The sequence below is a fragment of the Taudactylus pleione genome, unplaced genomic scaffold, assembly GCF_031769625.1.
Source record: "Taudactylus pleione unplaced genomic scaffold, aTauple2 ptg000414l, whole genome shotgun sequence".
In the NCBI taxonomy this organism is placed as follows: domain Eukaryota; kingdom Metazoa; phylum Chordata; class Amphibia; order Anura; family Myobatrachidae; genus Taudactylus; species Taudactylus pleione.
This window is the reverse complement of record NW_028284816.1, coordinates 411,803-438,311: the sequence shown is the minus strand read 5'-3', so window position 1 is coordinate 438,311 and position 26,509 is coordinate 411,803. Positions and strand designations below refer to the sequence as shown.

The following is a 26,509-nucleotide window of genomic DNA, read 5'->3' as shown; positions in this document are numbered from 1 at the left end:
TCACCCCGTGTGCCATCAGCAGCCAGCAGGTGGGGTTTTGGGGCCGGGCAGCTAATTGCAGCTGGCACACCAACAGGTAGTGGCAGACATGGACAGACAGTACAGGCGCAATTTAAATCTGGCGTCAGTTGCGGGCCAATAGGAGCTTGTGGACAGGCAGCCAATCGGGAGCCGCCGGCAGCGCTGTCTCTCCATGTCTGCCTTCCAGCTCTCCAATTTTACTCAACTGGCGGGTCGGCATGTTAGCAAACAGTGGGGTCCTTTTCAGGATCAGTGGAATGGAGATATAGGCGAGGACAATGTAAACAAAGGCTACAGGTGTACTTCACGGACCATATATATATATATTTATATGTATAAGGATTTTTAAAAAAATTCCATCTATCATTTCTTAGCACCTTAGTTTTGAACATTGACAAGTACAGAAGACAATGGAGGATAGATATATATAATTATTGTTTCTTTCTTGTTCTCACAGTTATAAAGTTGAAGTCACAATTGCAATTTACATGGCATGTACTTATTTTTTTAGCCACATGATGGCGTATGCACACCCAGCCCTGACTTAAATTGATGAAGTAGAACAGGTGTTGGCAGCGTTTAATAAGACAATATTGTGAATATAAGCAACTAGTGGCAGCAATATACAACTTCACATAATTTCTATATGCCTTGGAGCCATCGAATGTGGGTACAGTCAAACAATTACGAGGCTGCAAACACTGTATGGTGGGCTTCCCTTAGTTAAGATGGCGCTAACTGCTCCTTGTTTACTTTTCAGGTCATTGACGCTGCTGTCGCCTACGCCTTGACGTCAAAGACCAGAGTCAACACCGAGCTGGGGAGGCGCGCCAGGGCCCTGAAGCTGCGGACCCCCCCTCTTAAAAGGGCGATGCAGGTGACGGCTGTGTGCTGAGATAGGCCACTTCCTTAAGGGCTCGCTTCCTCCTCACCGGCGGCAGCGGCTGGTGGAGGGGGAGGGGAATCGGTGTCCTGGGTGTGACGTCACTGCCGTACAAGGCACTATGGCAGGACTGCTTAGTCCCAGCATGACTCCCTATGGGCTCCCCTCTTGCCTTTTTGGAACTTGTAGTTCCACCACAACTTGGGACCCAAAGGCTTCTGTTATGAAGAGCCACCTCCTTGTCATTCCTGGGACTTCCCATAAGGCTAACACACAGTAGCCTATGACTTGCATGCTCATTAGCAATTGTTTCAATGATATGTGTGTGTGTGTGTATATATATATATATATATATATATATATATATGTTCTGTTTCCAAAGCATTACCAATGAAACTATGGGTGAGAGAAATGGGCTGCTTTTAATTTCACTGAAGTATAACCATCATGCCTAAGAGTGCATTAGGCTAGGTAGTGGGTACACACTAGGTCAACATTATGTGACGATTGGTAAGTGCATACACACCAATCGTCTGGCCGGTGTTCCTGGCTTGATGTCACAACTGGGCGGGCATTTGAATTTGCCCGTCTAGTTGAGCTGTCACTCATCGGCGGGTCTTTGCAGCATGTGTATTGGCGATCAGCGGGTCGCCCATACACACTAGCAGATGGGCGATTATATATTTCAGATATATCGGCCATCTGCTGTGCGGCTGGGCCGATCCAATATGTCTGTGAACGACGTTGTACTACACACCCACCTTACTATAGATATATCGGCCGTTCAATGGAACGGCCGATATATATTTATCAGTGTGTACCCAACTTTATGCTTGTTCGGGCCAGTTTGTCCCAGGTAAACCCTGATCTCTTGTAGTGCAGTATGTAATGAGCCTGGTGTCATGTCCGCCATTTTTTAACTGGACATTTCTTTATTAAATATCAGTGCATACACCAAAAAGATGCAGATATATGCATTCATCCCTGCTATTCTAATATTGCCACTATTCTGTATTACTGTCTGCTTCCAAACTTGCCATTAGGTGTGTTGGGCAGGATACTGACTTTGCGGGACTCAGATCTTTTTATCTAGCAAATAGCATTTTATATATTAGAATTCTTTATTTTTTCTTTCTGTTATATGTTTTTAACCGTGGTGTGCGCAGCTCCTATACACCGAGGTTCTGCTATGCAGTGAATCAGACATACATTTACATGGGCAGGGCCGGAACTAGAATTTTTATCACCAAGACAGTAATTTGGCGCCCTCCCCTGGTAATTCCCCATAGTAATACCCTCTGCAGCAGTGCCCCTATGGTAATGCCCCCTTCAGCAGTACACCTATAGTAATGCCCCTGTAGTAGTGCCCATATGGTAATTCCCCCATAGTAATGCCCCTGTAGTATTGCCGATATGGTAATGCCCCTGTAGTAGTGCCCATATGGTAATGCCCCTGTAGTAGTGCCAATATGGTAATGCTCCATTAGTAGTGCCCATATGGTAATTCCCCTGTAGTAGTGCCTATATAGTAATGCCCCTGTAGTAGTGCCCATATGGTAATGCCCCTGTAGTAGTGCCCATATGGTAATGCCCCTGTAGTAGTGCCAATATGGTAATGCCCCTATAGTAGTGCCCATATAGTAATGCCCCTGTAGTAGTGCCAATATGGTAATGCTCCATTAGTAGTGCCCATATGGTAATTCCCCCATAGTAGTGCCCCTATAGTAGTGCCCATATAGTAATGCCCCTATAGTAGTGCCCATATGGTAATGCCCCTATAGTAGTGCCGCTTACACACAAAAAAAACCCAATACACCTTAAACCTCACTCCTACGTCCGCTGCCTTCCGGTCCGCCCGGCTGCTCCTCGGAACTATTGGGGAGACGTCATGAAGTCTCTTCCATAGTGCCCGTGGAGAGAGCCAGAAGCTGGAGTTCAGGAGAGAACTCCAGCCTCCGGCTACCGCAACGCTGCAGGGAAGGAGCCGGGCACTCGCTGGTAATAAAATCTCAGCGGGCATCCGGCTTGGAGCCCCCCTGTGGCGCCGGGCTAGAGGACACTGGCGGGGGGAGCAGCGGTGCACTTGCACCTCTAGCCACCCCCCCTAGTTGCGGCCCTGACATGGGCAGCCCTGTGGCGCAATGGTTAGCTTACCTCCTCACAGCTCTGAGGTCCACAGTTCAGTTTCCACCAAGGTCCTATATGTGGGGAGTTTGTATGCTTGCATGGGCTTCCTGTGGGCACTTCGATTTCTTCCCACAATCTAAACACATACTGGTAGGTTAATTGGCTGCTGACAAAAAAAAAATATAATAACTCTAAATGTGTGTGTACATGGGGCATTGAATATAGGTCATACCTCTTAATTGTCATAATTTTGCCAGATTGCCCTGCTCTTCTAACACTGTATCGATGTCCAACCTCCATAGCAGAACAGCCTTGAATGGATTCCGCATGCAGCATCTAAACAGTGTAGAGAGAGGCTGGGGACAGCCCAGTAGATCAAGAAATGTTAGGATCACCCCCCAACATGGCACGCAGTCGGGGTGTGATGTGTGGGCCCGCCCCTTCTTGTGAGCACGTCTTCAATATCCCAACTTCCTCCTCCCAAATGTTGGGAGCCATCTATTGATTGCAAGCTTTCACTGTGTCAGGGACTGAAGTAAATGACTAAAATATTCTGTGTAAAGTGCGTAATATACAGTATGTGTGCTCTATATAAATAATGGTTATCGGGCTGATGCTATTACTATGCAAAATAATAATTAATTGAGTTTTTTGGTTGATCCACCCAGACACCTGGGTTCTTCAGTGTCTGCAGCAGCTGAGGTAATCTGTCATCACTCCTGCTGACACCATGATACTGACGGACAACACATTACCTCAGCGAGATATAGGCGAACCACCCCCGACATTGGGGACTATCCTCAATCCTCCTGAGCCAGCCTTTATTTTCTATACAAACAACACAATATCCATCAGTAACATATAACCAGCAAAAGCAATCACAGCCCCCTTGACGGCGGCAGACGTCACACGGCTTATACGCTGTTACATCGGTCATATTTTCCATTTATCCTTTTTAATTCTACCCTAATTTTTAAGTGGAGTTATCCTCTTTATTTTTCACTGCCCTGTAACAGAGCACACATTTTACCACAGAGGTAAGTAGCACTTTGGGCCCAAGCATAACGATATCCATTTTGTCACAGGAAGCTGCTAGGCGCGAGAAGAGGCGTCTTCTAGATGCACAGCGAGGAAAGTGCCGCGTTCGCCTCGGCTCGCACCTGGAAGAGTGGTGTGCACTAAAAGATCATTTGGGCTTCTCACTGCACTCACAGCTAGCCAAGTTCCTGCTGGACAGGTCAGAATATAACTATGTTTTAAATAATGTAGAGAGCAAACTGCTTGCTTTTAGTTTGTCCTTGTTGTCTCTCTGTAAGTAGTTGCTCACTGGAAGCTTCCATATTTCTGAGGAGAAACACGGGTGTGGTTTGCATAAAGTTAATTACTATAGCATTGTATTCATGTGAAATTAAAACTAACAGCTGTATCATAGAATTGCCCTTAGTATCAGTCTGTAAAGCACAGTACTACCAATCATAACTAAGGGCCTGATTCAGAGCCGGTCGCTATTTGCGGTCGTTCGTTCAACAAAAAGGGGTGACTATTCAAATGAACCGTTCGCTCTTTGCGGTCTGTTGACGCCTCTATGTCTGAACGAGCGAACAAAACTTGCGGTTGTAATTTTGAAAAATACGCCCCCTGGCCGCTCGCATCCTACGTCATGTCCGCTATTTATTAGATTAATCGAGTACATCGAACAGCGTATGAACTGCTCGCTATTCTTGTGGCTGGTGTTTGCTACCACAAATTTGCGAGCAGTTCTGGCTATAAAATAACCCAGTGACGTGGTCAATGACGCTGCTGTATTAATTATGCACACCCTTAAAACGCCCGTTTTGACCTTTAAGCACGCCTGCGTTCTGATCTCCACTCCCCGTTTTCAAGCACCTTCCCCTGTTACCACCCACATACGCCTCATTCTGTCACTCAAAATAGCAGGTATTCGCTATTTAGCGAACAAACGATTTTCGGCCGCACTGACTGGTTCGCGCCTGCGTATTACGATCCGTACGCATGCGCAGTTGGGCAAACATCGCTCGGAGCGAACGAGCGCCCGCTTACGAGCGGCTCTGAATCAGGCCCTAAATTCCCCGTTTGTCACCTTATGAAAGAGCAGTGAAGCCATTGCTGAATGGATATTTGCTATATAGACATATTTTAATTTCTAGCATTAATTACAAATTTTGATATTGTTTTTATAAACAATGGTAGGTTTCTAATTCAGCTTCTGACAGGGCAGTGACTGGGCCTCAGTCAGAGATTTAATGGATCATTTATATAGTATTATATAACCTATGACTAAACTGCCCAAAATCTATTTCTTTACAGTTACAGAGCAACCACCAGCCCCGGGACTTCAGGTAAGACAGACTCTACTCAGTTACCCCTCCAGCATTGCAGCTATTGCTTCAGAGAATGGTCTCCTACATATTTGCCCTTCCCACGTCTCCATTTATTCCTGTTTAGCTGTTTATATGGATGTGTGATTTAGACAAGTTTTATCCTTTTATAACAAATAAGCTGCCAATTGTTGTTTTGGACCCAGCCCAAAATTGCTGTTATTTCCTACATCTGTACTCAATCAGGGACTGGAAGCTGCTTAGGACTTAGGGCCTGATTCAGAGGCGCTCGCTCTGAATCAGGGCGGATTTAGAAAAAAAAAAAAAAAAAAATTCCGCCTCATGGCCGCTCGCATAGCTGTGGGTGACCACCCACAGATTTTGCGAACGGCCTGGCGATGGTCGCGATTATAGCGACCATCGGGCTTGCGACGAGACCCTGGTGGTAGGGTCTCGGTTCCCGCAAGCCCCAGTGATCTTCCTGCTCTAATAGAGCAGGAAGTTCACTACTGACATCACGAATGATGTCAGTAGGGCCGCCCACAAATGGCAGGTGTTCCTTCGGGAACGCCTCCGTTTGTCCAGCCTCCCCGCCTACAAAACAGGGCGAGCTGTCGAACAACATCGTCAGCCGCCCCGTTTTGTAGCGAGCCCCGGAGCGCGTGAAGTTGTCACTCGCTCCGGGGCTCACGCGTGCGCATTGTGGACGCCGCGAGTGCGCACTGGCCGACCATCAACCCGCTTGCAAGCGCTATGCGCTCGCGAGCGGGTCTGAATCAGGCCCTTAGTCAGAGCACTGTGTATAAGCAGCTTTATTCAGTACATATGGGTCACGTTGTTACTTAAAAAGAACCAGTCATCATACATCCGCTAGCCCACCTGTCATGGCCGAGAGACATCCTGAGAATGCTAGAACAGTAACGCAACAAAATTATAGTCAGGGTGGTGTCATTATGTGATAATTCAGCTTTTATATATATAATATTATTACGTTCACAATTCATCTTTAAATTAACTCTCTTTCCCCAGCTCCAGCAGCGATCCCCCACCTTTCTGTCTCTCCCCCATCTTCCCCAGTCCCAGCTATCGCCCACCTTTCTGTCTCTCCCCCATCTTCCCCAGTCCAAACAGCGATCGCCCACCTTTCTGTCTCTCCCGCCTCTCTCCACCGCCTGGCGCTTTCATGTCATCAACATGGTAGAGAGTGTGATTCTCCCCCCACCATCTTGTCACCGCCACATTCTGAAGAGGCCCCAGGGACCCATGTACTATTGTGGGGGTGCAGAGAAGAGCATCAGTTTCATTGGGATCCACGTGATAACATAACAGAGGTGGAAACACATCTTGCAGATATTACTAGCAATGAAAAAGTCCAAGAGAGTCAGTCTACAGAGGCGGACAATTCAAAGGAGCAGGAGAACGTCCCAGAGATAATTACAGAGGAGAGGCCACTGGATGATACAGAAAATCAGCCTGAGACCGTGCCTATCCTGCAGATAGCAGAGATAGTGCCTATTAATATTGTTATGCAGGAAAGACCATCCAAGGGTGATAGCACTGTTCATAGCGTTCCTGAGAGTGTTGATGCGCCTGTAGGACTCTCCGATGATGTAGAGATCATATCCGAGAGTGTTAATGTAAATAAGGAATTGAGCGAGAACATAGTAGGAGAGACACAGCAGAAGACCTCTGGAAATGAGCATGAACTTCTGAATACTACTATAATTGAGAAGAGAGAGGAACATGTAGGGAATGAGGAGGGACTGTACCATAGTGCAGGACGTGAAAGGATACTACATACGGCATCAGAGGACAGAGAACCAATAGTTGAAGAACCTGGTCCTCAGACCATTGCTGCTGCTGAAGGCCCACCACAGGAGAGCACCTCCATAGACCTTACAAGGCGAAGCACTGACCTACCTCATTCAGGTGAGACATTGCTGATCAGTTCTCACTGCTTCTATATTTTACCGTCACCTCATTCTCATCTGTAGTTTTCTCTCTCTTACTCCCTCCGCTCTTCTCTACAATATTCTTTGTTCCTTCCTCAATTTTTGTCCTCCTTTTTGCCATTGCATCTTCACATTTCTGTCCATTTCCTCGTCCCTCCTAGGTCCTGGAAGTAAACGACAGAGAGGCGATGTACCGGTATCAGAGTCCTACCTTCAAGCCATAGCAGGTGAACCGAGGGCAGAGTTTTACGTTCCCTGTAGACGGTCTGTTCGTGGTCGCAAAGGGTACAGGACGAGAGCAGATGGAAGGGAGCAATTATCTTCTACCGCTGCTCAGCGTATAGGGATGTACACAGCTGCTGATCAGATGCAAGGTGAGAAACCATAAGCAACACATTCACAGTTGTCTCTTAATGGATACAAACTCCAACTAAAGCTTCGTCTTGTAGGCTGCGATATTGATGCATCTCCTGGGACAGATCGGAACATTGAAACATCCCCAGAGATTTGTTTTATACAAGATTCCATGGAAGAAGACGTCATCGATCAAAAAGCTTCTTCAGAGGACATGGAATGGTACGAGACTGTTATAAAGAAAATGCCTATACATTTACGATTATATATGCAAAAGATATAGTAATATAATATATTATTTGGTAAGACTGTGATTGTGGGGGAAGCTTTTTTTTATATGGATGCCAGACTCCCATGTCTATCAGATCGATTGAGGACATTGCAGTGGGTTTGAAAGATCCAAAAAGTGGTAGAGAAAAAAGGAGAAGAACTTGCATGCAAGTTTTGGTCCAGCCAGAATTCACAGTTTCTTGGTGGGCTGCATGATCCATTCACACTGGTATGTCGGCCAAATGTCAGGAGGATGTGAGAGAAAGATGATGTGTGAGGTTGTGTGTGGACTGTGAAAGGGGATGTAATTAGATATGGAAGCTATTAAGGTTATGTGGGCGGTTCTGGGGTCTGATAAGCTTGCCTGAAGAGGTGAGTTTTCAGGGATCGCTTGAAGGATTGGAGACTAGAGGAAAGTCGTATTGTGCGTGGTAAGGCATTCCATAGAGTGGTGCGTGACACTTGTATATCCGTGTGCACCTGAGTCTGTATATTAAGCACAACAGTATGAAAAAAGCTGTGGCCGCTACATTGTGGCACATTGTATACAGATTCAGAGACTCTGGCCGGTATCTAATTACCCACGGGAAATTACTGTGGCTAATTACCTCGCCCAGGCTACCCAATTAGCCCCAATGCCGGCACTTATCGGAGATTGTGTTTCGCCTGCAACCAAATCCGTGATAAGCCATTTCTCTCCCGATTGCTGCAGTGAAAATACATAGGTCCACGACTAAAAAACAAGGTTTAATTGAATTAAAATGCAGTTTTTTTTGCGTCCGAACATTTTTCGCAGCTAATTGGATACCGGCCTCAGTCGCACACAGATATACAAGTGTTGCATATTAAACTAATCAGCACAGTCTGCTGGTGCGTCCTAGTTGCATCACATTGCGTCATAGACGCATTTTCTGCACAAAAAAAGCCACCCGGCGCTAGCAGCGTCTTATGGGACCTTGTGCGCCAATGAAGCTTTTTAGTGTGACTGCAGCAAAGTTATGTAAGGACACATCTGTATCTACCACAGGAACCTACACAAATACCTAAAATTGCGTTGTAAGTTTAGCAGCCCTTGTTCATGTTCAGTTTAAGACTGTTTATTCAGCTGTATTTGTGTTGTGGTGGCCGCCATCTTCCATAGTCTCAGTGGTTGCAGACCAGCCAAAGAAAACCATGGACAAGGCTGTATATTAGGGGTGGGCAATAAGCAGCCCCCCAGCTGTTGTAGAACTACACATCCCAGCATGCCCTGCCACAGTTTTGCTATTTGAACATTCTAAAACTGTTGCAAGGCATGCTGGGATGTGTAGTTCAACAACAGCTGGAGGGCCGCTTATTGCCCACCCCTGCCGTATATCCTCTCACCGCGTTCTTTTCCCGATTCTCCAGCCGCCTAAATGTAATACGTCATTCCTCACAGTTTAACTGCTGTCGGGGAACAGAGGAACCCGCATTCGGGGAATGAGGAAGCAGAAGAGCCGACAGAGGAGCCAGGAGCAGCGCTAGATATATGGCCAAAGCTGCTGGGGGAGCCATACACCATTGAGAGTTTGGAGCAGGATGGCGGACAGTGCGGAAGCCACATGGGGAAACGGTATGAAAAACCTATCACGTTTAGGCTGAAGCATTTATGTATTGATTACCTGTCAGGGATTATCACTGGGATAGATAGATTGCTGATTTATGAGAAATTCCATTAGAGCATAGATGAATAAGTAGAATGTGGTTGCTATGGGCAACAACTCCACTTCTAAAATCCCGCACTTTAGTAAATATACCCCTGAGGATCATTTGCCCATTGCAAAATATGCAGAGGTGATGCACATTTCATTCTTCACGAATGCATCCATTGGATAATATGCGTGTAACAAGGAGAAGGCCCACTGTACACTTCGTGAAGGGTCCACAATACAAGCATTCTTCTCAATCATCTGATGGATTGTGTGATTACAATAAACAACCTTTCATTATTTGCATAGCAGCGATCTCCATTCACAGAATGAAATCCACTGAGCGACAGTCTGGGGAATCGGACATGTTGGATAATCAAACAATACGATCCAGACCATTTTCAGGCTGTGAACGATTATATCATTAATCTCCATACACTGAACGATAATGGTTCAGCACAAATGTTTTGTCGACTCATCTGAATAATTATCGTTCAGTATATGGATATCTAAAGTTATGAAAGTAGGAGGCAATGGGGGAGGGGGGGGATTGCTTTATCCCCTGTGTCATGTTGGTACATTTGATTATTACAGTACATTGTTATTCTTGTCCCTAAAAATTCCCTTTCTAGAACAAAGTGCACCTGACTGAGGCAGACGACATCCCATTAACCTAACTAATCCCATTAGCCTGACGCTCCATGTTTGAAAACTCCAAGCATGTGTCTCTTGTTCTATGGGTATATGGGGAGTGGTCCCGCAGATATGCTTGCCCCTAAACGCGCCACCTCCACCCCTTGAAGCTCATGTAAATACATTGTCCTGAAACACAAAATCTGCATTTACATGTGGGTGCCGGGCATTCTTACCAACTTCCCAGGATTCCCGGGATTGAGTTAGTCAATGAAAATATTATTTATTCCACAGTCACAGTCAAAGGGTTTGGTGTGGGGCTGGGCTGGGTGCCTGGGCGTTGTGCCAGCAGCAGGACTCAGAGTCCTCCTCCCTTCATTCAGAGCCAGTGCCAGAAGATCCTTTAAATCAGCCTGAGGGCTGCCTAATCCATGCAGCCACCGCTCACACTGGCTGCGTCCTCCTCCGCTTAGGAAGATGGCTGCAGGCGCGGCAAGGGGGTAGGGATGGCTATCGACCATCGATGATTCAAAATCATTGATGGTTTATGGCCGATGTCAAATGCTTTTGCCATTGATGGGGGAGAACCAGATGGTTTCCCTCCATCGATGTCTAAGCATAACCGAATGTTGTTGTTTTTTAACAAGGTGCCAGGATTCGGAGCATAGCTCCATCACAGCACCCGCAAAGCCCCTCCCCCAGGTTCTGATTGGTCCGCCGGCCAGTCAGTCACAAGACAGGGATGGCCATCAGTTGGTGAAACCACTGATGGGCATCTATTGAATAGTTTGTAGCCATCGATAGTAACACCACTGATGGCCATCCCTACAAGGGGGACGGGCGGCGAGGGGCTGCGCTGCGTGGCCTCTGACATCACGCGGCGCCGGACAGTGTCTGAGGCGAGTGCTCAGGTGCTCAGCGCTGCCCGACAGACAAAACACATGGCGCGCATGCTCGTCCAATCCCAGGATTCAAATACTAGTAATTTTAAGGCCAAATCCTGGGATCCCGCTGATCCTAGGATTGGCCACCCTAGTGTTCCGTGCTAGATTAAATCTGCTTTATTGGGATTAGATTGTTTCGTGGGTAGTGCAAAGCCTCTTCCTCACACATAATGGCTTTAGCGGAGGTGGTGGCGATCAGGCGTTAGACTATACTCCCAGTCGGATGCCTTTTGCACCAACCAGGCACAGTTTATATGGGAAAGCTCATTTACAGGCATGATCTACCAATGTCTTAATAATATTTAAAGTACAAATGTGATACATGAAATAAAGTTGTCATGTCCCTTTTCTTTCATATTATTATTTTATGAGAAAATACTTTGGACTACTTAAGGGGTTATCCTCCAAAAGTGATGGTAGATGGGACTTTTTAAGTGACTTCTTAATAAGTGGCTTTTTGGAGTGTGCACATTTCTATCCGGGACCACAGTACTGCACAAAGTCACGCCAAGCATCTACACTTACGCATCTAAAAGTGCACTAACTTTACGGTTATTAAAGTACCCTGTATGTATGGGATGTAGTTAATTTACCGGCAGCCAGGATGCCGGCCGTCAGAATCCCGACCCGGGACTAAAGATAGGCGTCAAGTGTTAGTTTTAGTGGCCCCGGGGGAGGTTAGGCACACCCGGGGGAGGTTAGGCACCCCTGGGAGGAGGTTAGGGTTAGGCACCTCCCAGGAAGAGTTAGCGATAGGCTATGGGGAGGGAGGTTAGGCTTAAGCACCCCCAGAGGGAGGTTAGAGTTAAGCACCCCCGGGGGGAGGTTGGGGTTAGGCACCCCCGGGGGGAGGTTAGGGTAAGGCACACCCCGGGGAGGGGGGAGTTTAGGGTGCGGGAAGGGGGGGTTAGTGTTAGGCACCCACGGGGGGGAGGTTAGGGTTAGGTACCCACGGGGGGGAGGTTAGGGTTAGGCACCCACGGGGGGGAGGTTAGGGTTAGGCACCCTCGGGAGGAGGTTAGGTACTTACCTCCCCTATCGACATCTTCAGCCTTCGGGCTTCCAGCATCGGGACTTAATACTCATTCCGTATGTATAGCTTACATTTACTGCAAAGTTTCAGTTTTAATTTGTTAGTGGAATACACGTTGTTAGAGTTGATGTCAGTAATTTCATGTAAGCCTTTCAGTGGTCTTACTGGCAGGAAGCACAGTGCACATTGAAAAATAAATTACCCTTTAAAGTGAAACGGTCAGTAGCATTTCATATGTATAGCTACTAGCTCTTTAGGTTAGTGGATTTTGGGGGCAATTCAAATCATCCTGATGGCCGCGATGCGCTGTTCCAGAACAGCACATCGCGCCCACATCACAAGTTTTCACTCACTCTCTCTATAGAGTTGGAAAACTTGCGATGTTCGGACGATGGCCGATAACTGCGCAGCCAAGCATCAGCAGCACGGAGCTAAATAACAGCTGACTTCCAGTGTTTGTACTTAGCACTATCTATAGCTGTCCAGCATTTTTCCTGTCCCATCCCTATGCTAGAAGCGGACATGTTTTTGATGAAAGGGAGATAAAACTCGATTAACAGGGATAAATCATGTATCCTACCCTTCAGGGGGACTTGTCCCATTGATCCTATTATTAATCTTCCTCTAAAATGGGTGAACTCATTTAAATATTTAGGAATATGGATCTCCAATATCGCTCAACAATATCTGCCACTGAATTTGTTGCCGCAAATTGAATATCTTAAGTCTCGTGTCCCAATTTGGAGTAAACGGCCACTAACTTTAACGGGAAGAGTAAATCTTGTTAAAATGGTTCTCCAACCTAAAGTCCTGTACACTCTCTATCATTCCCCAGTGTACATCCCTCAGAAATTTTTTAAACAGATTGATGGCCTTTTATCTTCACTAATCTGGGCCAACAAAAGAGTCAGGATCAAATTGGATACTTTAACTAGACCTCGTGATGTTGGAGGCTTGGCATTGCCCCTTTTGAAATTTTATTATTTCGCTGCACAATTAACACATATATGGGAGTGGATTAATGATCAAACGGATAATTCCTTGCCTGCCCTGGTCATGGCTCATTCCAAGACAGGTTTATCACCATTGCGGCTAATATTGAGTGACAATATACGTATAGATAATATGCCCATAATTAGGCAGATCATCACGATTTGGAGACTGGTCTCACGTCTATTACAAGCGGAGGGCATAGATCCAGATACTCCTCTTGCTCATGCTAATTGCTTTAGGGAGCTCTCTGCCCTTCAGGTCGGAGAAGCCTGGGGTCAGTGGGGTGTAGTGTCTATTGGACAGATAATTCAGGCAGAAACTCTAAAATCCTTCCATCAACTGCGGCTAGAGTCTAACATCCCCAACCATTTCTTCTATAGATACCTCCAGCTTAGACATGCTATCAATGCTCAGTTCTCTGATGTTCCTCTGTCTTTACAGGAGTCTCCCATTAAAACCTTATTGCAGTCTGCTAGTTCTAGTCGTTTAATATCTACGATATACTCTAATTTATTGAACAAGCATCATAAGTCTGATTTATTATCGTTGATACAGCAATGGGAAAATTATATTGAGGTAATAGAGGAAGATGAGTGGAGAGTTGCTCTTGCCAGACCTCGTATTGCCACCACGTCTGTTAGATATCAGCAGATACACTATTTCATAATACATAGAGTATATATGACACCCGTTTGTTTACTGAGAATAGGGGGTAGGACTGACTCAAAGTGTCCTAAATGTAATTGAGCCGAGGGGAACTTTTGGCATTTATTATGGTCATGTCCTTTTGGCAAGGGGTATCCCGTGTTATTGTCTCTACGAGTATTCCTCAGGATATTATTACCCCTAGGGCATGCATTCTGGCGGTGATAGATGCAGACCTAATCGACAAACATGCCATACGTTACACTACTAATCTCTGTACGCTTGCCAAAGTCTGCATAGCAAGGGATTGGATGGCGACCACTGGGCCAAATATGGAAACCTGGTTATCCTTGGTTGGAGCGGTTGCTGCACATGAAAAGTATGTATATACCGCTAGAGGCTCAGGGCCTGATTCAGAGCCGGACGCTTTTTTTGTGCGGCCTCCTGGCCGCTCGCATAGCTGTGGGTGACCACCCACAGCTATTGCGAGCGGCCAGGATGATGGTCCCGAGCGAGAGAATTTCTCTCTCGCTCCGGGGCTTGCGCACGCGCAGTGCGGCCGCTGCGCGTGCACAGAGCCCACCATCGACCCGCTTGCAAGCAGGTCTGAATCAGACCCTCAGTGCGGAAGTATTATGATACCTGGGAAAGATGGCTCGATTCTCCATATAGCTGTTCAAGGTTGTTGGCACCCAGCCCGCTCATTGTCTAGTCCCAAGTGTTTATATTTAATTAATAATAATAATTATATTTGAATATTGCTGTGCAAAATGTCTTTACCATGTATGTTTATGCCCAGATAAGGTATTTGTTGTTTGACATGTATGCGGTGGAAGATATACAGTATACATGATATTTGCATAGGAAGAAGTGAAACCACATACACAAATTTTTTGTTTTATGTATTATTATTTTTATTGTACTGTTTATATTGTTGTTTAATGTAAAATTATTGTATATTTAAAAACTCAATAAAAAATTATTGGATTAAAAAAAAAAGGAAGTTAAAACTCCACACTTCATTATGTAAATACAGTTTTCTTTTTATTGTAATCCAAAAGTTCAACAAACCATCCAGTACGCCAGGAATGACATAGTCCAGCCTAATTTTACTTCTGACAATGATATCTCCAACCTATAGTAACCCAATACGCACTAAAACTGGCCACACACAGCCCAGTCCTATTGTTTGGCATGAAGATGTCACTTTTGGGGTAATGATCTTCTCTGCTTTGTGCCCTTTCTAGGCATGAACCTTACATAGACGAGGAACTGGCTCAGATCTGTAGGAAGAGGGTCAGGTAAGTGACCATACCTCCGTTCCCTACATCCCCTTACAGATAAGCGTGGAGTAATGATGGCAATACACTGTAATAATGGACAGGTGGCCCCATAGTGCAGTGTGTGGCCACTGGATTTGCTTAATAATATAATACTATAGAAATGGATCATTACTGGTCATGTTGGTAAATGTGGTCAGGAGATGACTGTTATGGGCCTGTATGTATCTTATAGGCCCCAATTATGTCTGCACTCTGCAGTGATGTCCAATTATGTCTTCGGTGCAATCACCGGTGTCCACCACTCGGTGTGTATATAGCAAGAATGCACTAAGATTTGGATATTTGTATCTAATCATGTACTTACAAATGAAGGGACATGCATTCAAATAATGTACATTTTGGATTGAACCATCATGCATTGAGACCTACCCCATTCCTCGGCAACCTACAGTGTAGCTCTACTGGACTCTACCAATGAAGTTCTGCAGAGAGGGGAGGGCAAATAACATTATCATCCTCATGCCAGGGTGCAGAGGAAGAGCTTTCACAAGACATAAATATGCAGTTAAATCGAATTTCAATTGTTGCTTCTACTTGCGTTTTATTGGATCGAGTAGTGGGAGATTCCTGATCCTAATAAAGACACAGCGGCTATGCTAAAATATGCTAGTGCCGCAGGAGGTGTCTTTAACTAAAAGACGTCCACTGCCGGCTTCTGTGATCTGCTGCAGCATCTGAAGATGCAGATTCGGATCAACTGTGTGACGGTGACCATCATACATCTGAGTAACCCTCCGGATACTCAGGATCTCCGGCAAGGTCAGGCTGCCGGGGCCAGTGAAGCTGCACCCAAGGACGCAACCACTGACTTCGACATGCCCCAGATAACGGGACCGACACACCACTGTTTTCTGTAGCACTTCCCGGCACTGCCACCAAATGCCAGCAGCATGTTAGTCAAGCGGAGGCTTTTGGGGCACAGCGACCGACGTCGCAGGACCTGATCGAGACTCACACAGCACATGCGCAGATCAAAAACCATCAGAGATGTACGTAAATATCGTCCGACTGGCAGTATAAAAATATTACGCAAATATCTGCATAACGTCCACCTCTGTATCAGGCCCACAATGCTGTGTCTGCAGGGTACTGTGCTGAGAATCAGAAATAGAATATGGGGCTTAGAGATTTGCATGCTAGTTATTATTGAATGGAAGCATCACCAAACAGTATTGATTATGGCCCTCATTCAGAGCCACTCGCTAGCGGCAGTACGCTCGTTCCGAGCGATGTTCGCACATCTGCGCATGCGTACGGTTTTTAGTACGCATGCGCGAACCAGTCAGTGCGGCCGAAAATCATTTGTACGCAATATAGCGAGTGCCTGCTATTTTGAGTGACAGAATGAGGCGTATGTGGGTGGTAACAGGGGAAGGTGCTTGAAAATGGGGAGTGGAGATCCGATCGCAGGCGTGCTTAAAGGTCAAAACGGGCGTTTTAAGGGTGTGCATAATTAATACAGCAGCGTCATTGACCACGTCACTTGGTTTTTTTTAACTCAGAACTGCTCGCAAAATAGCGGTTGAAAAAACCAACCACAAGAATAGCGAGCTGTTCATATCCTGTTCGATGTACTCGATTAATCTAATAAATAGCGGACATGACGTATGGTGCGAGCGGCCAGGGGGCGTTTTTATCAAATAAACGAGCGTATGTTTTGCTCGCTCGTTCAGACTTAGAGGTGTGAACAGACTGCAATGTGCGAACGGATCATTTGCATAGCCGCCCCTTGTTTTTGAACGAACGAACGCAAATAGCGAACGGCTCTGAATGAGGGCCTATGTGTCTTGTGACAAACATGACTTGCTGCTTGTAGTGTTCTTTTTTTATCAGTGGGTAGTACCTACTATTTACCATAAGAGGGCACTGTTGCTTTGTATTTCAACTGTTTTATTGTAACCCTTCCTAACATGATGCCTCTCTTGTTCTGATAGTTGGAAAAGGGAAATTTACAGTTTGATACTGTAGAGGACTACATCAAAGGTTTTACTTAATAACGGTACACTGACCTTATATTCCCATGGTTCCTCGTAACCATACACTTTATTAAGTGATTAAAGTCTGCGGCTTTGATACAAAAGACAGTCACGGAAACATGACAATAACTGGTTAAAAAGATCTTTAATGGGTATTTTTTGGCAATAATGATCTGTTCTGAAAGGTAAGGCAGAGATAGCCAGTGTAACATATCCCATTTCATTTTTCCTGGCTTACTTTCACTTGTCACAGTTATTGTAAGAAGCTAAAGATTACTCTTTAGGTGTGTTTTATATGTGCATACATTTCTTCTGGTCTCGTCTGATCCAGTAATCTGCCCATGTCTTATACATGATTCAGGGAAGCAAAGAAAAACACTTCTATGTACGAATTTAGTGTAACTTCTTCCTCTGCGTATATTAATATATATCTTTCACATACTTATAGCAGTACTACAGCGCTGACCATTATTGCTATAATCTGTCTTCCAGCGGTTGATACAGTACAGAGGTCCTGGCCTCTTGTCTCCCCTATCACTGAGTATAAGGTGCTTATGGTCTTGCATTATAATATGACCTATACTGTAATGTGCTATCACAAACAGCTATAAATGGCTTAGATACTAGAACCCCAGAACTGAGCTGTGAGAATGGCATCTGGGGGGCGGGTTGCAGTGCAGTTATAATTATACCGATTGCCAGTAAGCTGCACTAGTAAGGGGGCAGAATAAAAACTAATACCTGCGGGTCCCCTATAAAGTGTAATGGTGTTTACCTGCACCAATCTGAATACTGTCTCGTGATACAATCAGCTGTCTGTGCCCTCTCTGTCCACACAGCCAGGCAGTAACGTGTATATGGCTCCATGTGACAGGTATCTGTGTTCTCTACAGGAAGTCCACACCGCAGGAGCTGCTTATGTGTGAATTTGATGATTGCGGAAAGATCTTTTCTAAAAGGCAGTATCTGAACGTGAGTACGATTGGGCCAGACCAAGTGTTTGTCAGAAACATGGGCGCTGTGCGATAAAGTGCGCAGAGTAACCATTTCTAGTGCCAAATGTTTTGGAAATCAGTGATACTAAGAGGAGAATTCAATTGTTCTGCCGGCAGCTTTTTTTTTTTCCACGCCCGATAGAGCAATTCAATTGTTGCTCTGTCAGGGCACGATAGCCGCCGGCATTTCTGCACGCACCCAGGAAGGCGGCAGCAGATATATTGACCGATCAATTGATCGGTCAGTGTGTACCCAGTATTACTGACCCTGCACAGCTTACTGTCCTCCTCAGCCACCTTACTTTCTAGGTATCTAAAGGCCTTTAATAAAGAGATTAGATTTAGTTAGTAGATGTAAATGAATCCCTGACATGATGTTGCGCTAATGATATCAAAATATAAAAATATATATACCCTTATCATGGCAGAAATAATCAAGGCGCCTTTCTTAAATTCATTGATCATTGTTTATATATTAAAATGTATCAGCAAAAGTACCAATAAAGTAAAGCAGAGGTTCCCAATCGCGGTCCTCAAGGCTCCCCAACAGTTCAGGTGTTAGAGATATCCATGGCTGAGCACAGGTGGTTACATCAAATTGACCGAGGTACTAATTAAGTCACCCGTGGTCAACCATGGATCTCTCTATAACCTGAACTGTTGGGAGCCTTGAGGACTGTGATTGGGAACCTCTGGAGTACAGTATATACTAAGCATGTATCATGATAATTAAGGCAAATATTCAGCCCACATAAAATGTATTAAAAACCCCCAATATATAGAGAAATAATGCCAGTTTATGAAGCCTTCACTAATACTGCGGTGAACTAGTTTGCACCAGTTATCACTGAGTACACAAGATGCTTCGGGGGTTAATTGAGTGGTATCCCGGCTTTTCATTCACACCTCCTCAGTGTATAATATATAGTATTGAGTCTCACCGTAGGTGAGTAGAAGCTGGAGAACCGTGTAGCTCTTGCCTCATGGTGATATCTGAGCTCACACCACCTTACACCATGCCCACCAGGGGATCCGTGTGGCTCCTTTCACCAAGCCATCCGTGAGCTCACAGCACCTTACACCATGCCCACCAGATGGCTGCTTTCACCAAGCCATCCGTGAGCTCACACCACCTTACACCATGCCCACCAGGGGATCCGTGTGGCTCCTTTCCCCAAGCCATCCGTGAGCTCACACCACCTTACACCATGCCCACCAGGGGCTCCGTGTGGCTCCTTTCACCAAGCCATCCGTGAGCTCACAGCGTTACTCTCCAAATGCAGCCACACTGCTCTCATCCGGCAACTCCAGTGTTCATACGGGTGGTCACCGATGTTACAGGTCGCACTCAGCATCCACCGCAGTGTAAATATCCGGCATGTAGCACAATAGCAGGTACAGGTGATGGGCGGTGACTGGGAGGTGGTAGTGCCAGCAGAAATGGTCCGTTCATGGGCATGTGAATGCAACGGCTACGTTCCCAGATGCACAGCCGCAGGCATAGGAGTAGGAGACACTGTACCTGCCATAGGGTCGCCCTTCTGCATAAACTCGCAGATGGCGACCACCAATAGAGGCTGCTGCCAGCGCTTCTGTGTGCGACTCAGAATGAGGACCCTCTGTGTGCAAGAAAAGTACAACACTGTGATCTGGAGCTAAGTCCTGTTGTTATTTTCCCTTTCAGTATCACCAGAAGTATCAGCATATGAACCAGCGCATGTTCCGCTGCTCCGTCCCTGATTGCGGGAAGTCATTCAACTTTAAGAAGCATCTTAAGGAGCACGAGAAGAGACACAGTGGTAACATGATGCACACTTACCATTGCTGCAATTCCACCATCCCTGCTAAGGGACTGATTCCAGTAACTTTGCTCCTCACACTCAGGCCTAAGCACCGTAATAATCTTCCCTCTCTGTTCTCTGCTGCCCCAACGCTGCATGGGGGCTCTAAGCTGCCAGCCGATCAGCCCAGTTGTTTTCCCAGGTCCCTGGTCCTGTACGTCTCTGTGATCCCCTCCATCGCGTGCATGAGGGTCAGACCAGCCATGGGGAAGTGGAAGAACAGAGACCGGTTCCTTGTACAGGATATAGAGTGATTTGCTGTGTTATATAGAGAGAAATAAAAGCTATGCCTAGTATGTGCATTCCCATGTGTAAGGTGCATTTAGATACAAAGCCTTTTGAAGTCACTGTAATTTGTCTTCTCTTATCAGATAGAAGGGACTTCATCTGTGAGTACTGCGCGCGGGCGTTCCGCAGCAGCAGTAACCTCATCATACACCGCCGTATTCACACAGGGGAGAAGCCGCTGCAGTGAGTGTTTGGCGTCCTTACCCACTGTACATTTACTGCACGCTCTTTACTCATCTCTCTATGATATTTTTCTCCAGTTTCTGCCCCCCACCCCCTCCTCCTCTGTTATCCTTATAATTACAGATTAGGAATAACTATAATTTATATATACTAGTAAAGTCCGCCTCCCGCTCTCTTACCTGTTTCTGACGCAGTCAGAGGTCCTCCACCTGGCGAGGTGGTCTGTCCTGACCCTTTCCTGCAGTGAGAGCTGTGCATCGCATTATTATATACTAGTTTTAACCTCAGTCTCCACCCCCGCTCAGCCCCGCCCCTCTCCAACTGATCCTGCCCCCCTCTCTGCTGACCTTGCACCCTCGTTTGAAATACTACGAGTAAGGGGGTGCAGGGCTGAGGTCAGAGGTGAGTAATTTAATAGAGACCAGTGCCTCTTGGTAGAGGGGTATTTGGCAGGGGGAACGTATGGAGAGACACTTATGGACCATCTCTCTTCCCTCATTTTCATGGCCAATGGTGGCATTGACCAAAGCTACCCAACTCAATAAACAGGGAGCCTCAGGCCGCACCCTTCCTGTACCAGGCCCCACCCTTCCTGTACCAGGCCCCACTCTGACTGTACCAGGCACTACCACAGTCGGGAAATTAAGATATATTTATATATGGATCTGTTTAGAGCTTTTCTCCGGACCAAATTCCCCTTATTCCCAAGGTTTGGGAGAGGTGAACACATTACCCCGTAGCACCCCTACATATCCTCTTGTCCCTCTCTTTTACTATCCAATTTCTTTTTATTTGTCCGATGAAATTATGTCAACCATGACAAAAACATATTAGAGTGCTTATGTCTCCTTCCTTTCCTGTAGGTGCGAGTTCTGTGGATTCACCTGCAGGCAGAAGGCCTCGCTCAACTGGCACATGAAGAAACACAATGCCGACTCCCACTACATGTTCCCCTGTGATATCTGCGGCCAGAGGTTTGAGAAGAGAGACAACCTTGCTGCCCACAGGAGTCGCAAGCACCAAGTCACCCAGGCGACAGTGACGGCAGACACGGTGGTCTGTATCGCTTCCTCCCCTGACAATGTGCATGACACTGATCCCAGCTGTAATGCTGAATGCTCAGACAGTCAGGAGATGGCACAGACCTCTCAGCAAAGTGTAAAAGAGACTCTCTACACCGAGTACATAGACTTGACAGAGAGCATGCAAGGAACACCCTTACAGCCAGCTGAGGCTGCAGGGAACACCGAGATCTCACTAGTGATTGTCCTGTAATGTATGTACATTACAGGACAGCCTACTCCCCGGCAATATTCGGGCCCAAATGTAATTGGTTGGTCCAGGCATGATTTCGGCAATATAGCCACTAGATTTAAAGCAGCAATTAGGCTTAAGAGAGCGAGTAGGAGCTCGGCCAATCCATTGTGGCTGAAAAACGGTTCCTTATCCAAATATGATATAAAGACCTGTGCTTGTAGGTCAGCTGTTTAATGAACTGCCATTAGATTGAGCCAATAAAAAATGTGACATAAGTTTTAAAGTCTTCATCAGTATGCAGATTCTTACTTATCTATATAATAATTGCTAAGGTCTGTCCCATCTGTAGTGCATTGGAGGGGGGGAGAGAGTCGGGATATAGTGGGACAAGACAAGCGGGCAACATAAGCCAGGTCACTTTATTAGTTCATAATATTCTCCTAACCGATGCCAAACGTGCTCCTGCCCTTATTAAGACAATGCAAAAGGTAAAAAGGAGTTGGGTAAGGGATGCCGGAGCTTTCAATCCCGGCGGTCAGACTCTCGACAGCTTTAGGATATCGAAACCTGTCGGTAAGTATCCTAACCCTCCCTCCCCGCACCCTAAACCTAACCACCCCCTAGTGCCTAACCCTCCCCCTATCCCCAATAATTAAGTCGGTATTCCAGCGCTGGTATCCCGAATGTCTGTATTATAACTAAATCCTGGTAAAAAATATAGCAAGCTAGATAATTGCTCCGTCCAACAGTTTTGTTCCACCTTCCCGGAGTAACCCTTTTACACTAATGGAATGCTCTTCACTAAGACGTCTGGTGTTCTGCAGAACATTTGCCAAGTTCTAACTGGGACCATAAATGTAATCAGTCCCTATGCATTCTTACAGAAATTCTTTTGATTGAAAGCTCCCAATGTAGGTCTGCACTAGCAGTGGGGTCCTCTGTTCCTTCTCAGCAGCTGTAGAATAACATTAGACAAAGTTATACCCCTTTCACACCAAACTTTAACCCCGGTTATTGCAGGGGCAACTCGGGTCCAGGTTTGGTGTGAAAGGATCAACCTGGGTTGTGTTAACTGGGAATCCTAATCTGGTAGCTACCAGGATAGAACACGGCAAAGATCCAGGTAACAGTGCGGTGTGAACGGTGCGAACCGGGTTATCCGAACCGGATCATGGTAAAAAGATATGATTGGAGCCTCTGGTATGCTCAGAACTGATGTCATCACCCAGCATTCCACACATCACACGTTATGGCTAACTGATTGGATGCAGAAGCAAGGGAGCTGCTATTAATAAGGGGAGAGGAGGAGATCTGGAAACATGTCACCACCTACTTTTATGACCTCATCTTTGTGAGCCTGAAAAACGTCCATTTGTAATGACCTAAAACAAGGTTTGCAGGGCTGACACTGTTTCAGTGTGAATGGGGTCTCAGAGCCGGCCCTAGCCAAATTAGTACCCTAACAGAAGGGGCATGGTTTCACTGTGCTGTGGCCCCTTTCCCCAGCACAGATCACAGCACAGCACCCTTCTCCCAGCACAGACCACAGCACAGATCACAGCACAGCACCCTTCTCCCAGCACAGACCACAGCACAGCACCCTTCTCCCAGCACAGATCACAGCACAGCACCCTTCTCCCAGCACAGATCACAGCACAGCACCCTTCTCCCAGCACAGATCACAGCACAGCACCCTTCTCCCAGCACAGATCACAGCACAGCACCCTTCTCCCAGCACAGATCACAGCACAGCACCCTTCTCCCAGCACAGACCACAGCACAGCACCCTTCTCCCAGCACAGATCACAGCACAGCACCCTTCTCCCAGCACAGACCACAGCACAGCACCCTTCTCCCAGCACAGACCACAGCACAGCACCCTTCTCCCAGCACAGATCACAGCACAGCACCCTTCTCCCAGCACAGACCACAGCACAGCACCCTTCTCCCAGCACAGACCACAGCACAGATCACAGCACAGCACCCTTCTCCCAGCACAGACCACAGCACAGATCACAGCACAGCACCCTTCTCCCAGCACAGATCACAGCACCCTTGTCCCAGCACAGATCACAGCACAGCTCCGAGCACAGATCACAGCACCCTTCACCCCTCTCCCAGCACAGCACCTGCGTTAACCACTAGCCATCATCCAGGTGCCCCGTCCCCGCAAACCGCCACTGGCTGTTCTGCTGCTGCCCGCTCACTGCTTGCTGCTGCCAGGCCCGATCGGAGCTGTCAGCTGAGCTCCGATCATGGACGCTGCACAGTGACAGTAGCAGCTGCCATAGTCTCTGCCCAGCCAGCAGCAGGTGCCCCCGCCGTACCTGCCTCAAACCTCTGCCAGCCGTAGGTGGGCTTGGGTGCCCTAGGCATTTGCTTAGTTTGTCTATGCCTAGGGTTGGCTTTGTGAGGTCTACCCGGTAATAACCCGGGTCCAAGGTGCGGTGTGAAAGGGGTTTGACCTGCTTGTGACATGGGTTGGAACTAGAGATGAGCGGTTCGGTTTTGGCATGGATCTTTCCGCCAAGTTCGGATCTCAGAACAAGGCAAAACGTCATCTTTCACATGTGTCTGTTCAGAGCTGTCCATGAAAGATGACGTTTTGCCTCGTTCATCCAAACTTGAGGTCAAGATCCGAGCCAAAACCGAACCGCTCATCTCTAGTTGGAACCATGTTCAAATACCCGGGTCGGACGTGGCATTTTGATGTGAAAGGGGCATTAGTCTCACTGAAACAATAAGTGAAGAGTTAGGTAGACCTGTAAACTAACAACCTTAGACAAAACGCAGATCAGCCACCGGAGAATAGACTACTGAGTAATCCACAGGGCAAAGCACAGGTTTGTGCCCAAACAAAATTCTTTTAAGATGTAACTCAGTGGTGGCAATTCCGCCCTAGCAACAGATATACATCTGCACAGCTGGGGTTTGGAAGAAATAAAGCTTGTGCACATATGAGGGTCTATTGGCTTCATACTAAATAAACATAGAGCGATCTTACAGACTTCTACTTTATACTGTGCTCATTCCTCTTCCGTCATCGCATTTAGCTGTATATATACAACTTTCATTTAAATACCACTAAACCGCTTTAGGCCATGTAATACAATGTTCACTTTCAACATATGCACCAAACTTGTAAACAACCGCTAAGAGTCCTGATGGCAGACTATAGACGGACACCACACTGGGACAGCAGAGTGACCTGTACACCCGACCGCAATCCTGTGACATAAACACACACAGGAAGAAAGGGATACCCAGAAACAGCTGGTAGGGATAATGTGTTTGTTTCCTCTGAGGAAGAAAGTGTACAGCCCGGACCTGCCAGAGCAGAAGCCTCTGCTTATAAGTCTCCATTCTCATTGGGCTTAGGATGTTTCTGAACTTTAATTTTCATTTTTTACTTTTAAAACTGCATTCAATTGAGATAATGAAACATTTACAGACCAACAGGCAAGTGTACATCACTACACAATAAGGGTTACATTGACGTGGATTGCAGTTTCTTCATTTTTTACTATTTGACCACAATGGGGCAGATGTGGAATCAGTGTATCTTGCGTGAAATTGACATTTGCATGTTACCGTGCACACGCCCATGCAGATTTGCCTGATATATCCACATACACCTGTATAAGTGTGACCGGGGTGTGTTCTAACTTAGGCCAAGTACATAACTGTGGGCAGATGCACATGTGTCTGAGATGAGAAGGCCGTATTATCTGTCCACCTGACAGATGCAGATGCAGATAGCGGATCAACATTTTAGTGCCATGGGTCTCGTCAACACTTCCACAATTCCTCCACAACACTCAATTGCACTTTTATAGAACTACTCCCACCCACCATCCCAGTTCTCACTGGCATTTGTAGAACCCTCCCTAACTAGGGATGTGCAGGCTCGGATTAGTTCGGATTTTCCCGCCAAAAATCGGGTTTCAAAAGGGGCAAAATGTCATCTTTCATGGACAAACATCATCATTCCTGGACAAAAGTCCATGAAGGATGACGTTTTGCCTCTTTCTGAGACCCGATTTTTGGCGGGAAAAATCTGAACTAATCCGAGCCTGCACATCCCTATTCCTAACGTTCTCTCCGGCCTCAGCCCGAATTGTACTGTGGAGCTTAAAAACCTTTTCGGAGACAAATGCACTTAGTGCAAGTAACGGGGAGCCATTTCACCCCCTTGACCCTATACCCTGGGTTGTCGCACCGTCCTTAGGACTGCCCTGAATGACAATAGGCCCCATTGCTGCCGCATCCACTGTAATGGCTAAAGTTTAAACAATTGGCAGTAAACCATCAATGGTTGAGCCATTGATGTCTGGCTGGAGCCCATGCACAGATCCACAACATCAGGTTGGTGCTGATGATGTTCCGCAATTTTGGGCTACCGCCGCCTTTGAGCCACCATCGATGGCCATCCTTAGGAAGCAGAGAAATGCGAGCTGTAGAAGTGAGTGGGTGGTTACGAGGCAGAGCAGGTCCTTTAATGGGATATAAGGATTTGTGCTCAAATACATGACATTTTATTTCTGTCACTGGCTTCATTACTGCTTTCCCCCTTGTTGAGAGACTTAGGGTATTGATTCAGGCGTAGTGTCGATGTTTGCGCAATTTAGCGCTTATTTGCTACTGCACATGTGTGAAATGTCCTGAAAGCCCCAACGTCGCATTCGTCACCCTGAGTGTATGGCTCGAACGAAACAGAGGGCATTAGAGCTGGCGGCACAGGACCATGGCGCTTCTGTCTGTA

General features: G+C 46.5%; 1 protein-coding gene across 1 annotated transcript; it reads left to right on the top strand.

Annotated features, from left to right (window-relative positions):
• The first annotated feature begins 796 nt into the window (after positions 1-796).
• LOC148506251 (zinc finger protein 692-like) lies at positions 797-22,022 on the top strand. The gene is made up of 12 exons (XM_088447053.1): positions 797-898; positions 4,117-4,268; positions 5,360-5,391; positions 6,400-7,299; positions 7,484-7,696; positions 7,772-7,898; positions 9,367-9,540; positions 15,112-15,165; positions 18,077-18,155; positions 19,863-19,977; positions 20,391-20,490; positions 21,354-22,022. Exons 1-12 carry the CDS (start codon positions 893-895, stop codon positions 21,763-21,765), a joined length of 2,364 nt encoding a protein of 787 aa, XP_088303179.1. The 5' UTR covers positions 797-892; the 3' UTR covers positions 21,766-22,022.
• The last annotated feature ends 4,487 nt before the right edge of the window (positions 22,023-26,509 follow it).